At 36.3% G+C, this 16,047-nt stretch overlaps 2 protein-coding genes across 4 annotated transcripts in view; both read left to right on the forward strand.

Moving 5' to 3' along the window:
• Positions 1 to 3,531: 3,531 nt before the first annotated feature.
• Positions 3,532 to 7,765, forward strand: clic3 (chloride intracellular channel 3). 2 transcript variants are annotated; one of them, XM_042509136.1, is made up of 7 exons: positions 3,532 to 3,676; positions 3,825 to 3,944; positions 4,752 to 4,861; positions 5,903 to 6,028; positions 6,252 to 6,358; positions 6,453 to 6,628; positions 6,792 to 7,765. In XM_042509136.1, the coding sequence occupies exons 2-7, from the start codon at positions 3,909 to 3,911 to the stop codon at positions 6,963 to 6,965; spliced, it is 729 nt and encodes a 242-aa protein (XP_042365070.1). In that variant the 5' UTR covers positions 3,532 to 3,676; positions 3,825 to 3,908; the 3' UTR covers positions 6,966 to 7,765. The 2 variants fall into 2 exon arrangements, with proteins under 2 accessions (XP_042365070.1, XP_042365071.1); XM_042509137.1 differs by having other exon boundaries at positions 3,849 to 3,944.
• Positions 7,766 to 9,687: 1,922 nt separating this feature from the next.
• The window catches only part of LOC121959423 (patatin-like phospholipase domain-containing protein 7), a 37,963-nt gene continuing 31,603 nt past the window's right edge, over positions 9,688 to 16,047 (forward strand). For both annotated transcript variants that reach the window (XM_042508693.1, XM_042508694.1), the window contains exons 1-9: positions 9,688 to 9,790; positions 10,227 to 10,287; positions 10,924 to 10,998; positions 12,503 to 12,590; positions 12,758 to 12,840; positions 13,338 to 13,438; positions 13,931 to 14,071; positions 14,165 to 14,324; positions 15,214 to 15,294. In XM_042508693.1, coding sequence (XP_042364627.1) covers positions 9,789 to 9,790; positions 10,227 to 10,287; positions 10,924 to 10,998; positions 12,503 to 12,590; positions 12,758 to 12,840; positions 13,338 to 13,438; positions 13,931 to 14,071; positions 14,165 to 14,324; positions 15,214 to 15,294 — 792 coding nt within the window. In that variant the 5' untranslated portion in view covers positions 9,688 to 9,788. The remainder of the gene's footprint in view (positions 9,791 to 10,226; positions 10,288 to 10,923; positions 10,999 to 12,502; positions 12,591 to 12,757; positions 12,841 to 13,337; positions 13,439 to 13,930; positions 14,072 to 14,164; positions 14,325 to 15,213; positions 15,295 to 16,047) is intronic.

Below are 16,047 nucleotides of genomic sequence, written 5' to 3' on the forward strand. Positions count from 1 at the left end.
CTTTGAAAAAAAAAAGAAAAAAAAAGTCATACAGTGGCACTGCGAAACTTGTAATGTCTTACCCTTAGAAAGACTAACAGCATGAGTGAAGGGGGGCGATGGCCTATTTAAGAGAACCTGATCACCTTTCTTAATGTATCTGCCTTTTTTCGATATAGATGGTGTTTTTTCCACTTTATTTTCTATATTTTAATGTTGTCAAATTTGTTATTATTATTATTATTATTATAAGAAAGTGGAAAGCACGAATTGGATATTGGTTGTATGTATATCTATATATATATCTATATATATATATTTAAAATGCCATTACAATGAATCATCACTTTTGATGATTAAAAAAAAATATTAGCTGTCTTTAACACTATTCTTTTGTAGTTGTGGTTTCTTGTCACAGCTTACCTGGTAACTGAGCTTTGAATAATAAATATCTGAGCAGTACAGAAACAAGACAAAATTTTCTGTGTAACAGCTTCCACTGCATTTGCAATCAATTTTGTCTGATCCTAATCCTAAATTACATTTTAAATTTGTGTTAGGTTTACAGTTATGCTTAAATTTATGTCAGTTTACTAAAAGACCTCAGGAGGGCGATGTGCAACAGAATTTAATTCACATTGAAACATGATGATGGCTGGAGCACAAGCCAAGCAAAGTGGACAACTGCCCCTAGAGGCCCCTAGAGGCCCCCAGAGCTCCAGGATTATGCAGGTGAATTGGATATTGGTTGTATGTAATTTGACTAAATGCAATTTTAAGGAATTTTTAATGAGTAGAATAGAAATAACAGAAAAAATGGAAAATGAATAAAAATAATATATTATAATATATATAGTAATAGTTAAATATTGTTATTAGTAGAAAGGGTAGTAATTGTTTTCAAACATAGACATTAATGCAGCTTTCAGTACAGTTTCTTTATTACTAGTATTTGTAACAAAGTAAAAACAGGAAGCTTCAGCAAGTATGACAAAAATGTATCTTTCATAAAAGTCACCATCTTTACTATTAAATCTCCTTTATGCCTTCTATTTTTTAGGTGAAAAAAAATCCTTTTGTACCATCTACCCTCTTTTTGTTGTCTTTGCGCAGCGTTGTTTGCTTGTTGATTTACATTTCGATGTACATCCCGGGGTGTAAACAAGATGAATAAGATACGATATTCTTTGAAGCTGCTCAAACAAAAATGAAGTACCATATTTCTGCTATTATAGGCTACAGTACAACAAAACACATCACTTATTATTTTGTCTCTTTGGTTTTTTATAAACAACAAATGCCCTTTAGTTCATCATGCTTGTAAAGACACTGATAGGATGGTGTTATAGAGCTGAGAGTGGGAGACCTACGCAAATACAGCGATATTACCTGTCAGCTTTATTCACCACTAAGCAACAACGACATTGAAAAGGACATCTTGTTTGTTCCTTTCATTGTTACCAGGGATGTTTCAGTTCAAAGAAAGGAGAACACCTCTCACTGAGATCATAACAGGACAATACTATTTGTTAAATAATAATTTACTTTAATTAACCTCATACAATCAATGACAACAATTTGTGGATTCCACAGCACAGAGTCACAGATGAATGTATCACGCCCTCATGATTTCCTCTCCTGTGCAGTCCTCGCCTCGTGTGCCTTCTGCCATATCTCCGCTGATGTGTATCTTTCTGCTTTGAAATCTTTATCTCACTCCTCTCAGCTTGCACCATTGTTTCTCTTTATGTCAGCTCGCTGCAGGGTTGTTTCTAACTCCTGTCTCCTATCACCGAAACCTCACTGAATACCTTCTACATGAGAGCATTTTCAGCCTGCCATGAATACTGATCAACAACTAAAAGTTAGCTGTGGGATGAGCGCAAAACAAACATACCAAACTGAGAGGATGACAAGGAAGTACCAAACTACAGAAACACTATTGATAATAACTCGGAGAGAAAGAGAGACAGATATGAGGGCAGATTATTTCAGGTAAAGAAAGCAAATATCTTGTTAATCTGTAAAGAAAAATGCTCAAAATTCAAAATTTGTCCTTACGAGACCATTTTTCTGATTCTCAACGTCTTTCAGACATAGTGAGAAAATGCTATGGCCAAAAATATGTGGACACATGCTTATGTGCACATTTGTTCTGGCGTTATTTTTATCGTTTGGCCCCTTAGCTTCAATTTAGCAAACTCTTAAAGGTATAATATGCAGGATTTTCACTTGTGACCCACTAGAAGTGTGTGGCCAAGTATTTTTCTGTAGAGACTCTGCTCAATGCCTGTAGTTTTTTTTATTTTCTGTGTAAGGGACATTCATGGACATGTACATCCACAGCACTCAGGTGAAGTCAGGGCTTTAAAAAAAAGCGACCAGGTGCCAGACTGGAAACATCAGGCTTCCACGAGACACACTTCTGAAAAAATGTAAATACAGCGAGGCAAAACACCAATCAAGAGTGAGTCTGGGGTTGGTTTTTACTTTCACTTCCGCTGGCAAGCATGTTTACAAACTGTATCCAACAATCCAGCATTATATACCTTAAATAATACACCATACAAAATGTTCCAGATAACAGATTCCAATTTTGTGTCAACAGTTTGGGGAAGGTACTTTACAGTTTCCCCATGAACAAAGCCTGTATTCAAAAATGAAATTGTTGCTGAAAAACATGTCAGAATACAAAAAATATCAACATAAAGTAAAATATGTTTTAATTCCCATGTTTTATCTCTCAGTGAAGCATTTTTCAGTGCAAATTTTCAATGCCAAATTTTTATTTTGAAGCAAAAACCTGCACAAAGCCCTGACCTCAACCTGTCCAGCACCTTTGGGCATAAACTGGAGCATCAGGTCATATCACTCAACATCAGTGCTCAACATCATAAATGTTTTGAGGCTGAATGGGAGTAAATTCCTGCAGTCAGGTTCCAAAAAATCTTGTGAAGCCTGAAATCAGAAGCTTGCAGGCGTTTGTTGCAGCATAATAATGCTTTTACAATTAGATGTTGTGCACATGTGTCACATATATTTGTAATGTTTGCACATACTTTTGGCCATATAGCATAGGTACCAAGGTATCAAATTAGACACTTGAAGGAAATAAAGTTATGTTGGATAGTCATTGGAAATCTCCATAAATTGATTGATTTACAGAATAAAAATAAAATATCAGAAACCCACACAAAGGTTAACACTGACATCATAAAAGAGATGGCAAAACTGATAACAGAATATATATGAAAAACAACAATAGCAATGTTTTGCAACTTTGCAATAGCAAAGTTATTGTGATATGGCAGCCTCGATGAAATACTGATAATGAACTGATCTATTTTGGTAGAGAAAAAGTGACAGAGCACTAACAGGGGCAGACAGAGAGCAATAAAGGCTGAAGTGGACAGACTGAGACAGTTACAGTTTGTGAGTGGCAGGTTTCAGAGAAAATGCTGGAAGACTGAGAGGCAGAGATCCAGATTTGCTGGTCTGACTGGAAAAGCCGGAGGGGGTTAGGCTCTGCCTCTCAGAGTATGACAGGTGTGGTGAGAGACGAACAAAAAACAGAAACATGCCCAGAGACGAGAAGAGCGGGAGGACGGGTCGAGGTGAAACGCTGGAATAATAACAAAAATAAAAAAGCTACAGGTGGAGTGAAGATAAAGAAGTGTTTCTGCATCCAGTGCTGACTGTGAGTACGGGCTTTAGAGACATGTCTCATGATCAGCTTCATTAAAGAGTGACGCGGAAGTGTGTGAGGGAGAGACTGAGATTGCAAAATAATTATAATTACACAGGAATGTTAACTTCACAATCTGATTTTTTTAAATCTTTGACAGCAACTGAAACAAACCATTTTGTAGATCCAGTAGAGACAGGTGGACATTGAAAGACAGAGAAGAGAAAAAGACAGAAAAAGTACAATGGCAGAGGCCCCGAAGATTGAACTCTTTGTTAAGGTGAGACCTACAATAATTGTGATGTGTTTTTAAAAAACTCTGCTTAGAAACCACAGATGTAGACAAAACAATGTAAATGCAGTATTTATTTGTTATTATATATATATTTGTTAATAGCAAACATTCATTTTTTTAAGTGTCAAAGTGCTTCAGAATTTTCTTTTAGCTACTTTGTTGATTGATTTTCTTAAGCTGATATTGTCTGGGAATTATTAAACATGTTACTTCAGCTTCTCAAAATATGTTAAGATTTTAGTACCTAAACCCTGTAATCATATACAGCTAATACTAATTTGAACTGATGTAATTTTAGTGTGTGTTGTGCTTAGACTGAGCGGACGAGGAATGAATATCACTATTATTTGTCTCTTGTTATTTAGGGACAATATCCATGTGAGAACTTGTAGTGAACAGTAGAAACTAAAAAAAGAGGCCTGTCCAGTTTGTGTCCTGCCCTTCCCAAAACTGCATTTTCCGCCACCACACATGCCGTAACTCAGTGATATGGTGGAAAATGTACAGCAGAGACACCAAACACTATCTAACATAAGGTTGTTTAATATTTAATGTGGGTATAAGGAAGCCTCAACTCTACATTTGAAATTCCTCAGCGGTCTGTTTAGATTGCCGGAGCAGAGCAGGCTTGACAGGAATATCTGTGCAGGTATTCGTAGTTTGGTTAGATGTATTACAGCACTGAATCAACTTCCCAGTTTCCCATTTTATAACATGTTGGTTGTTTTAATGTCACTGATTGCAAGCAGTGAGACGTGTGTGTGTTCATAATGTCATGTGTTTGTCTGACAGGCCAGTGATGATGGTGAGAGTATTGGGAACTGTCCTTTCTGTCAGAGACTCTTCATGATTCTTTGGTTAAAGGGGGTCAACTTTACCATCACTACTGTGGACATGAAGAGGTGACACATCTTTTTATGTTTTTCCATAAAGTTATTGGTTTCGTCTTTGAGACTGAAAGAGGTTTGATACATTGAAGGAACAGTTCACCCCCAAATAATAATAATAAAAAAAAATCCTCTTATCTGTTTTCCTATTTATCAGTCTAGATTATTTTGGTGTGAGTTGCTGATTATTGGAGATATCAGCTTTAGAAACGTCTGCCTGCTCTCCATATACACCCATGCATATGTAATAATGATTATGATAATAATAATAACAACAACTATTGAGAGGTTTTCGAATAGGCAGTAGTATATTTAGTCCCAAGACAGCAGTGACTCCCCCAGAAATTTTTCATTGGGGGCCCCTGTGAATCTTGGGGTAGCGTACCAAAACTTAAAGCCATAACTGAATACCAGGAATTTGCTCGCCAGTATGCTGTTAAAGTAGGCTATAGAAAACTATGTAAGTGTGAAAATTGCCATGCCAGTTGTTCCCTAGCTAAACTGCAGGGTAATTTTGGAGCACCATTTAACCTCATTACCAACAATCTAGCATGACATAGTTGGTACCAATGGATACCTTAGGTTGTCTTGTCTTTCATAATATCACTGCTTTTGTACCAGCTTAAAAAATTGAGCATGCCAACAGTGACAAAACCCCTCTAAAACAGTGATATTGCCCTCCCCTTTTTTTCTTTCTCCCTGTCTTCCTCACACACTGTCCCTTGTTGCATTTCTGTTCCTTCATATGTTTTGTTAATCTGTAACATCTGTGGCAGTGGGGGTACCACTTCGAGAAAGATACAATAACACAACAATTAATATTTTCTCAAAGATGCCCAGTCTGCTGGTGCCATTAGATGGTCAGGAACTCTACAGATGGCTTTTATAAAAGCATGTTTTCCTGAAAATTTTAACACAAATTGGGAAATTTTAAAACTGTAAAGGAAATTCACCTGCAAAAGTCATCTCATTATCCCTCTCTTACTCATTTGTATTTGTTTGGCTCAAAGCTTGTCATGAACAAAAAGCTTGTTTGTTGTCTGCTGTTGGCTGCAGGGCACCTGATCAGCTGAAGGATGTGGCTCCAGGCTCTCAGCCTCCCTTCCTCATGTATAACGGTGAGGTCAAAACGGACACTAACAAGATTGAGGAGTTCCTGGAGGAGACCCTAGCTCCACCACAGTAAGTAAACTGCATCTTTTTTAAAGACACAAGCTGATTGTTAAACATATTTATTGTTGCCTGATATCGGACAAAAGTATCAACTCATTACACTCCGTTTCCAGTCAAGTCATACTCGGTGGAGTGGGCGGATTCAAAGGTCTGGACCCAGGCAACATTAGTTGAATATCATTCACCATTCTGCTGACACTTAAAACATTTTTTTTCAATATACCAATGGCAGGTATCCAAAACTGTGCTGTAATAACAGAGAGTCCAACTGTGCCGGAGAAGATATCTTCCAGAAATTCTCAGGATATGTGAAGAATCCCCGACCTGATTTGAATGAAAGTAAGGGCTATTAATTGGATATTTCAAGAAAGAATTTACAGTAATTTCTGGAGGCTGTGACCTGAAGGTTAACAATAACTTTTCTGTTTTCCAGCACCAGAGAAGAAATTTCTGTTAACTCTGCTGAAGCTGAACATGTACCTAGAGACACCTCTGGATTACGAGCTGAAACAGAACCCAAATGCCACTGTGTCTTCACGTCTCTTCCTGGATGGTGACTCCCTCACCTTGGCAGACTGCAACTTGCTTCCCAAACTCAACATTGTCAAGGTCAGCAGAGTTCAGCAGCATAAAACTCTCTTGGGAGGCAAATCTATTAGTTTTTATCTTAGTGGTAAAGAGGTGTTAAAAGTGGTAATGAGCCATCCCTGGATTTAATGTTTTTTTTTTTAATTTTGCAAATAATAAAATCTTAAAATCCCTCTTACCTCAGGTGGTGTTGAAGAAGTACTACAACTTTGACATCCAGTCAAATCTGAAGGGCCTGACACGTTACCTGGAAAATGCCTACAAACGAGATGAGTTTCGTTACACCTGCCCAAACAACGATGAGATTGAACTGGCGTACAGACCTGTCGTAAAACACGTGAACAAATCTCAAAAGTGAAACTGAGAACAAAGAAGGATAGAGTGAGAAATGCAGAGAACAAAGGAGAGAAGATGACAAAATGCCTGAAAACTGTATATGACTTGTTTTGTTTGTCTCGAAATGAGAGCCTGGATGATGAATACTGCAGTGGCATATTCAATAACAAGCTTTCTATAAAAAAGTGTTGAGTTTTACTATATTTGCCAACTGCTACTTCAGAGTTACTTAATTCTTTTTTGTAAATATACTACATGTGCTGTTGCATGCACTAATTGTACTGATGCGGATTTGTTATTCAACCCCAGTAAGAGCGAGAAAGCACTGTAAATCCCAGAAAATATTTATGTTATATCTTGTTGTGCATGTATGTATTGTCTCTAAGCCTTTATGTAATGTCAATTGCGATTAAATAATGACATGAAATCAGATAAATCTTTAAATCAAATGTTAAAAATATGATTAGTGTAAACATAAAAAAGCAAATGGCCTTGCTGTAAATAAGGCAAACTGTAAAGGTAGTCTTTGCCTTTAAAGTATATTTAATGGTAAGTTTTTAAACTAACAAGAAATATTGTGTCTTTCAATGATTATTAGTAAGGCCCCTCATATTTTTTCCATCCGTCCTTGTAATTTGTGTGTGTGTTGTGTGCGTGTGTATGAGTGCATGTATCTCAGTTATATTTAACTCTGACATAGATAAAGGAAAAAATATTTTGATATGGTAAATATTAAAGACTATGCAAACAAGTTTGGTGTTGGTCATATCAATATTGGGCAAGTTTAATGATGTGTGTCAATTAAAGTAAAAAAACAAAACAGAAAAGACCCTGTACATGTAAATGTCAGGAAAACATATACAGTATGTTGCCTGGAAGTTAATGAATAAAATTAAATAAAGTAATACTATGTAACAAAATAAAAACGTTTTTATTCTTACATATAGCCTATGCTGTACATTCATTGGGTTATTCTCTCTGATGCATGAACATGTCTGCAGCTCTGCAATAGAAATGGTCCGCTGGTGCCTACATTGGTATTTTTAGCTTACTGGGATGTCATTTCTTGAAATATCTTCAAATGATTCATATCCCTAAAATCTCTGCAACCTAAGCTGAAAGGTTATATAAGTCAATAAACCAAAGTAATTGATAAAAGTATACTTTTTTTTTTTGTTTTTCATCTGATTTTAAAAAATAAATAAAAAAAACCCCAGATTGATCGGAAAGATTTTTGAATGTAGAAACATAAACAAGATATTTCAAACTTAAAAAAGTAAACATTTTAAATGGGTCCTGTATTTCCTGTTGGGATATTTAACAGTGAATGACATCAGCTGACAGAAAGTAAACAGGGACCCAAGCTGTTGCCTCACAATGCATTTCCAGTGAAACAGGCAATACACTGAGACACCGCTCTAACAATCACCTCCAGGTAGACAACTGGCCCTTGATCACAGTGTGGAGGTATGTAAAACTGGCAAACTTGTTGATTTCTGATGTCATTTTCAGCCGTAACTGTAATATATAACGATCATAAGTTAAACACAATGGCTTGACCTATCTGACATTTCTGCTGTGGTTATTTTATGTTGTTTGTTGCTTTGCTATTATTTTTGATAAACCAAATATACTGGCACAGAAGCTAAGCAAAGTACTGCTGTAGATGGGGGCCACAACAAAACGTATTTTAACCATCTAAAGAAATCAATATGAGTTCAAGTGTAAGGTATGTTTGAAAATTGACTCTGCTTTACCTTGCACACTTGCCAATCAACACAGTAGTAGACCAGCAACTCAGTGTTGTGCTAAATCAAACTACTATTTTTGTAAAGGGAGTTTGTTGTGATATAAAGCCTCAATTACCTCTTGGAAAGGCTGTCTGATGACAAGGAAAAGTGCAGAAAATATTCTAAGGGTAATGTATACTTAAACAAATATTGATTTTTTCTTTCTTTTTTTAGGTCATGTTTCTTTTAATGTTTCCTTACGAAAAAAAAGCAAACTAAAATAACAGAGAACAATATAATAAAAGTATATTCAGGAACAATTGGCTCAAAAATAATAATACATTAAAATAAACACAAATAATACAAAAATGAAATGGATGAGATAATTAATATAAAGATACTTCTAAAAATAAAAACAAATAAACAGGTATATTCAGGCAGACAGTATGAGGAAAATATGTGTTTTTTAAACATCAAAATGTTATTGTAGAAACCCCAAATACAAGCATGAACCTGAAAATGAGTGTATTATGGGACCTTTAACTGTATTTTAAAGTTGATGTTGATGTTAATGTTATATAACTTCTTTATATGCTATTGGGTATTGTGTTTTTCTGCATAAAATACATCACGTTTCATATGCTCCAAATTAAAAAAGAAATCGTAATCTACAGCCGCAAATATAGTTAAAGTGTAATATTTGCCTCCGAAATAGATGCATAAAGTAACATAAAATGGGAATACTCCAGTAAAGTGTTGCATTGTACTTAAGACTGGCATTTGGGTAATTGTTCTTTGTTATAACCAACAATTTTTATTCGATTAAAGGCTTTTATTCATTATTTAAAACTGCGTTTCGTGTAAAAGTAGAAGATGCTCTTTACGTGGTAAATAGGAAGTCTAGGATGTGCCTGCTCCGTTCTGATTGGACAAAAATCTTGGTACCAAGGCAACAGAAAAAATCGAAAACGCTATTGGTTGATTTGTAAAGTTAGGCGGGGCTAAGCAAGTCACAACCAAGACGGAGCAAAACTCTGTTAGCTACTCGCTAAGTTTGCTTCATCTTCTGTTTAGCAATGTTACCGGCCTAAAGCAGCACAACAGCAAGCGTCAAAATGTAAGCGTACTGATTTGTGTCCGCTGAGAATCTCATAAACCTAAGATCTCAACGTGTCTGTTGGTATTTGTAGCTACTCGTAAGACGGGAACTTATGTGTGCTAGCTTCCAGCTAGCTAGCTAACGTCAAGCTATAGCTAAGGTGTAGGATACAGCCACTTGAAATCAACAACTGCTGCCAGTAACTTTTCAGGCTATTTACACTAGCTAACCTGCTCTTTCATGAAGTCTTACTTAACTGAAGACACAAAACAAGATGTTTAAGGTGGCTGGTGGAACATGCTGATAATTCACAAATCCATGTTCCTGTTTTCAAAGTTTCCCTTTTTTCTCCGAACAACTTGTGAGCTTTCCATGTAACTCAACTTCCTCACACACAACAGTACTGTCTGTGAGATTATAGCTGCCCAGGTTTAACCTCATATTCGGTTTGCAGGCTTAGCGTTATGGACTGCCAAGGGGAGACTGATGGTGAATTGTGCAGATGGGCGAGTTCAGTAAGCAACACTATTTATTTTAAAATATTGGGCAACAACTGGCAAAACATATGTGACATCATTTGAGCTATATGATTGATTACTTTATCTTTGTCATGCTCAAAATGATGTGCCGTACCCTAATCGGTACACCGTTACAATATAGCTGCTGTGATTAATCCAAAATACATGTTCCTTACTGCTCAGTCACTAAAAATATTACTACTTCTAAAACATAACTCAACTTTTTAACTGTCATCCAACTGAGAGAAATCGACATAAATGGAGGCCATTTCACTGAAAAGTACATCTCATATATCTGCATATGTAGGACAGTATAACATGAAATTAACCTCATTCTCAGTTTTGCTTGTGTTGCACAACAAAGTCTGTCCTCCTCTGCAGTGGTGCAGTGGTCATGTTCCTGAGCTTAACTGTGCATGTAGGGATCTTTGTTATTAGTTTACATTATACTTCACATAAGGTTCTACATTTTAGCTGTATTTTATGAGACAAAAAGTTTGTGTTTTTGGTTCACACCATTTATTAACAGACCATTTTTTTCTCTATGGGTGAGGAACATGTTGATCCTAATTTTAATATCACAGATTACTTGCTATTTATTTGATTTATGAAACTGTGCTATTATGTTTTTAGGTGCTTGTGAACAGCAAAAATGACCTCAGAGCACGACTGCAACAGTTTGTGGAGGAGAGGATGCAGACCACCATGGTATGAAATAACAATTTATTGTGTTAGCCCTTTTAGATAAGCAATTAGAGCAAAATCTGTATGTAGATGCTCATTTATGCAGTTTTCTGCCTTATTGGACTACTTATCATTTAAAGGCTCAGTGTCATTTTGGGGGTTTTCTATGCAAAAATTGAATATAATGTAATAAATATGTTTTCTATAATGTATAATCTGTGTGTTTTTGTTACCTTAGAATGAGACATTTATATTTACAAAGATCACCATATTATACTGCCATGTCCCTAAAGTAGCCCAGAATAGACAAACCAGACACAGTCCATGGTAGTTAACAACTTTTTTTACTGGTTCAAACCACCTGGTTGTGGTTTGAACATTTGTTTTGGAGAGGAGGAGACTTCTACAGATACCTCAGCTCCTGGTAAAAAACACATGAATTTATGGATATTTAATTATCAGAGAAAATACACATTAACAGGTGTTGGGCTAGCCGCCCATCTCTGGTATGCCAAACACTGATTTGTAACATGAAACATTTTTTCCTGCTCTTATTGTTATTCTGTCATATAACTGAGATAACATTACCTCTGTTCATATAAGTGAAGATTAATTGAAGTTTTTAGATTCAGTCACATCTGAAAACATCTGCAGCATGTTTGCATTTCTCTTCACAGTAAAATTACAGAATGTGTGCATTTTGTGAAGAACATACAACATACTGTCTCTTTTTAGTATGTATAATAAACTAATTGTCATAGTATACTGTTATTCCCAGTTAGTAGAATAAATCAGGACTAAGCCTGTTTTGTTTTGTACTAACAAGTCACGACTTTGGAACGTTACTGCCACTTAAACTTCACAAACAGACGGCAAAAGATTATCCTGAGAGTTAATACTCATTTGTTCCTGGAGTTGTCTCACTACTTTCTAAAAGTTAAAAAAAAAGTACAAGAAAAATTCCTGAAAATTGGTAATAAATTAAGAAATATATGAAAGCAAAAAAGTAAAAGATAATAATTATAATTATAAATGATGATAATTATAAATATAATTTTTCCCTTGCTTTTCAATTTTCAATTTGTGACATTTCTTACCATGTTGCTAACTCTTTTCACATGTTTTTGAAGCAATCTGAATCCTGTTTTGCTCAGGATTCAGAAGGTTTAAACAGTTGTGAAAGGCATCTGAAAGCAGCACAAGAAAAGTGACGCTGCTCAAGGTTTTAAAAGCTTAAACTACATGTGCATTCGAACCCCTACTTAAGTAAAACTAAGAGGTATTGTCAGAATGTTGTAGATTAAGTATCAAGAGTAAATTAACTCGTTATGCAGTAAAATGCGCCCAGTGACTGCTATAATATTAAAGTGAGTCTTGAGAGGTGATTTATAAGAGGGCAGTGAATTTTCTGGTCTAAGTTACTCAGGTAAGCAATCGGGAGGGACCTTAATGGATAATGTTAGTAAACCAGAGGTTAAAACGCTGTATTCTGTGGGCACTTACACTACCATGCCCTTTCATCTTTTAGCTCACAGGCGTGCTGATTGGAGCTGCAGTCGCAGTCACACTCATTGGGATTGTGGTGCTCTTCCTTTACAGGAGATACAAGCTTGCTCGTGAGTCATCCAACCTCTTTCTGAACTTGATTCTTCTTCTAGTCCTATGCTACATATTTCATGTCTGCTTTTAATGATAAGGCTCTTTTCAAAGGTATATATTTTCTTTTCAGTTTTCTTCAATATGTGTTCTTAACCTGCGTTTTGTTTTTGGATTCTGTGACAAGGTGAACAACAGCCTGGTGTGCCTCATTATCGCTTCCGAAAACGAGATAAAGTGCTTTTCTATGGGAGGAAGATAATGCGAAAGGTTTTTTTTAATTTCTATTTCTGTATTACACTCATACGCTTTTACATTTCACTCAGGTAGACTCACCTCAGTACTACAAATTGGGTAAATTGGTAAAAATGCTTTTATACATATAAAGGGTAAAAATTATGCTCAGTGAATTTCAGATTTCCACATTTCCCTGCATTAAAACTTAATGTAATCCTTTTCCCAAAAGACTGAGTGTCAATGCGCCTCTGCATGAAACACAGTGCACTGGCAATATATCCACTAAGGCTCCAGTATCTTATCATTGTAATTCACACAGTAAGAGAAAGACTGAAATTACTTTGACGCATTTAGTGTAATAATGAAATCATGAGCATATTGCCTAATTTAATCAAGCAGTTTCATATTTTTTAGCATCTGGTTCTTTCTGTCAGTTCTATACCTGTGTCAAAATATAAATATATTTTTTATTCCGTCTGCAGTAAACAAAGAGCAAACATTAAAATCTTGAATATGTTTGTTTTTCTAAGGTCCAGACGCTTTCCTCGATTCCTCCTCCCACCTCTACCTCAGTATCAAAGCAAACGCCTCGCATACGCAAAAGAACCAAAGTTCTAAGCATAGCTCGCAAGTATGTTCTATTAAAATGTTTTTTTTGTTCATTCTGTGTGTCCATTAGAGCTGCAACGATGAGTCGATTAATCAATTAGTTGATCAACAGAAATTTAGTTGGCGACCATTTTGATAGTCGAATGATCATTTTGCTATTTTTCAATCAAAAAAGACAAACATTTGCTGGTTTCATGGATTTTTATTTTGAGTTTTAGAGGCTTTTTTTTTGTCATACATGATAACAAACTGAATAGTGTTGGATTTTGGGACTCTTAATTGGATCAAACATACCATTTGAAGATGTCGCTGTGGGCTTTGGTAAAACTAAGGCATGTTTCAGTAATTCCCGGCATTTCAATGACAAAACGATTGATCCAGAAAATAAATCAATAATGAAAATAATAGTTGGTTGCAGCCCTAGTGTGAAACAATTCTTCAGATTTGTTTTAACTGTCCTGAGTTTAGTGATTTATGGAATTTATGAAACAATTTTTTCTGTGTTGATCAACAGAATCCTGAGGATCCGTAAAGATCCTCCAACCCTGCAGCCTAAGGAACCTCCTCCATCCCTGCTGGAGGCGGACCTAACAGAGTTTGATGTGCAGAGCTCAAATCTGCCCTCCGAGGTCCTCTATATGCTGAAAAATGTCAGGTAGACAAATATACATCTTTTCCTTCAGGTTTAGGCTCTCCCATTGTGTCTCCCGTTTGATTCATAATGTGTGTGTTCTGCAACTTGTTGTAGGGTATTGGGTCATTTTGAGAAACCCCTGTTCCTGGAGCTGTGTCGACACATGGTGTTTATCGAGCTGCAGGAGGGTGAAGGTCTGTTCAGGCCAGGAGACGATGACGATAGCATCTACGTGGTCCAGGACGGACGACTTGAGCTCTGCATCCAGGAGAACGTGAGTGGATTGCACATTGATTTTCAGTTGATTTTCTTTTCGGAAAAGCTGAACTTTTGCCGTAAAGTGGATTTTTTTGGATTTTTGCAAGGAAGCTCCAGAGTATGGTTTACATCCAAAATTGACAAACCCTACCATGTTCGCTGTAAAAACTTTCACTACACTAATGCAAGCTCCGCTCTTTATACTGACAAGTCCACTCTGTGCTGGAGGTTTCAGGCGTCTTTGCCAGTGTTGTCGACGTCTGTTCCCCCATCGGTATTTGTTTAGACAGCGATTGGCTTTTGTAACAGTAATGTACTTAATCTAGCTTGCCTGGCGTACGTTTGAATGTCAAATTTTTGGAAAGCGCACTGACATTTTTAGTCGAAGAATATGAAAACACCTCTCAAATGACAAACTTTGTACAGATAGTAGGGTGTAGTCAAGGCCAGACAAAAAACATAAAAACAACACATTTTTGCACAGAGAGAGACTTTAATAAAATGTGAAGCAAGGGAATATGCATGCTTAACTCTGTATAATGACTGTTCAGTGTCCTTCTCAGCTTTCATGAAAAAATATGAACAGGAGAGGGCAGTAATGCAACATTTATCTAGATGCAGTCTGCTGTTTAACAACAAGTTGTAAAAGAAAACTGATCGCTCTCCACACCTTTTGTTAGTATTTAATTACTAAATGTTTTCCATCTGCTGTTGGCTTCTGTCAGTATTTACAAATCAGGAGTGGGATCCCATTCCATATTTTAAGCTCTGCCCAGTATGGCTTGTTTTCCTCCAATTCCAGTGGAATCTTGTAGATTTATTAAAAGGTGCAGGATATATGTAGGCTCCCTGTAAAGGTTGACTCTTGTTGGTGTCATATATTCTGTTTTCCTTTTTTTTTTTAGGATGGCACAGAGCCAGTAGTGAAGGATGTTCTTCCAGGGGACAGCGTCCACAGCTTGCTCAGTATCCTGGACATCATCACTGTGAGCTCTTTATTTATCCTCCATCTGCACAACAAACTTGTCTGCCCTCACCTCTTTTGCCCTCTGATCTGTTTGTGTCTCCTCTCCGCACTTCTCTCGTTTAGGGGCACTTCATTTTGTGCTTCCTTTTCTACTCAATTTGTGTATCCGTTACACCCATATCCCTGTGTGTCAAGTAGTTAATTTAGGTGTTTTGTTCAGTGGCACGCTCTGTTTAGTTTCAATTTTCTATGTTGTCATTCTGTGTTTTGTTTCTTCAGTCAGGTTAAACATCTTTACTCAAAGCTGTATCTTTTTGGGTTCCTACGATGGTCAGAAATGTATATTTGAATTGTACGCATCTTGAAGTTTCATGAAATTTGAAAGAGTATCTTTTTCAGAGACAAATATTTCCATTGTTCACACAGAAAAATCAAGAAATCAAAGCTTGGAAAAACTTGTTGGTAGTAGAAACTTAAAGAAATAGAATAGGAAATAGCAGAAAACTCATCAAAGAAGTGGTACAAATGATAACTTATACACATCTGTATCAAGTTTATGTTCACAATTAATAATACTGCAGGTTCAGGGCTCAATACTGGCCTTTAAAAGTGGTTGTCCAAACTTGCAACCATGCAGCAGCTCGGCTGTAAGTTAGAATATGGGGACAATTTTTAGTCACTTATTATTTTAAGTGATAAATACGATGCAGTTATTTGTGGTTATGTGCTATTAGAGCTTAATAATAAAAATCTGACATAACAGAATGTATAA

The sequence above is a fragment of the Plectropomus leopardus genome, chromosome 20 (assembly GCF_008729295.1).
Source record: "Plectropomus leopardus isolate mb chromosome 20, YSFRI_Pleo_2.0, whole genome shotgun sequence".
Lineage (NCBI taxonomy): Eukaryota > Metazoa > Chordata > Actinopteri > Perciformes > Serranidae > Plectropomus > Plectropomus leopardus.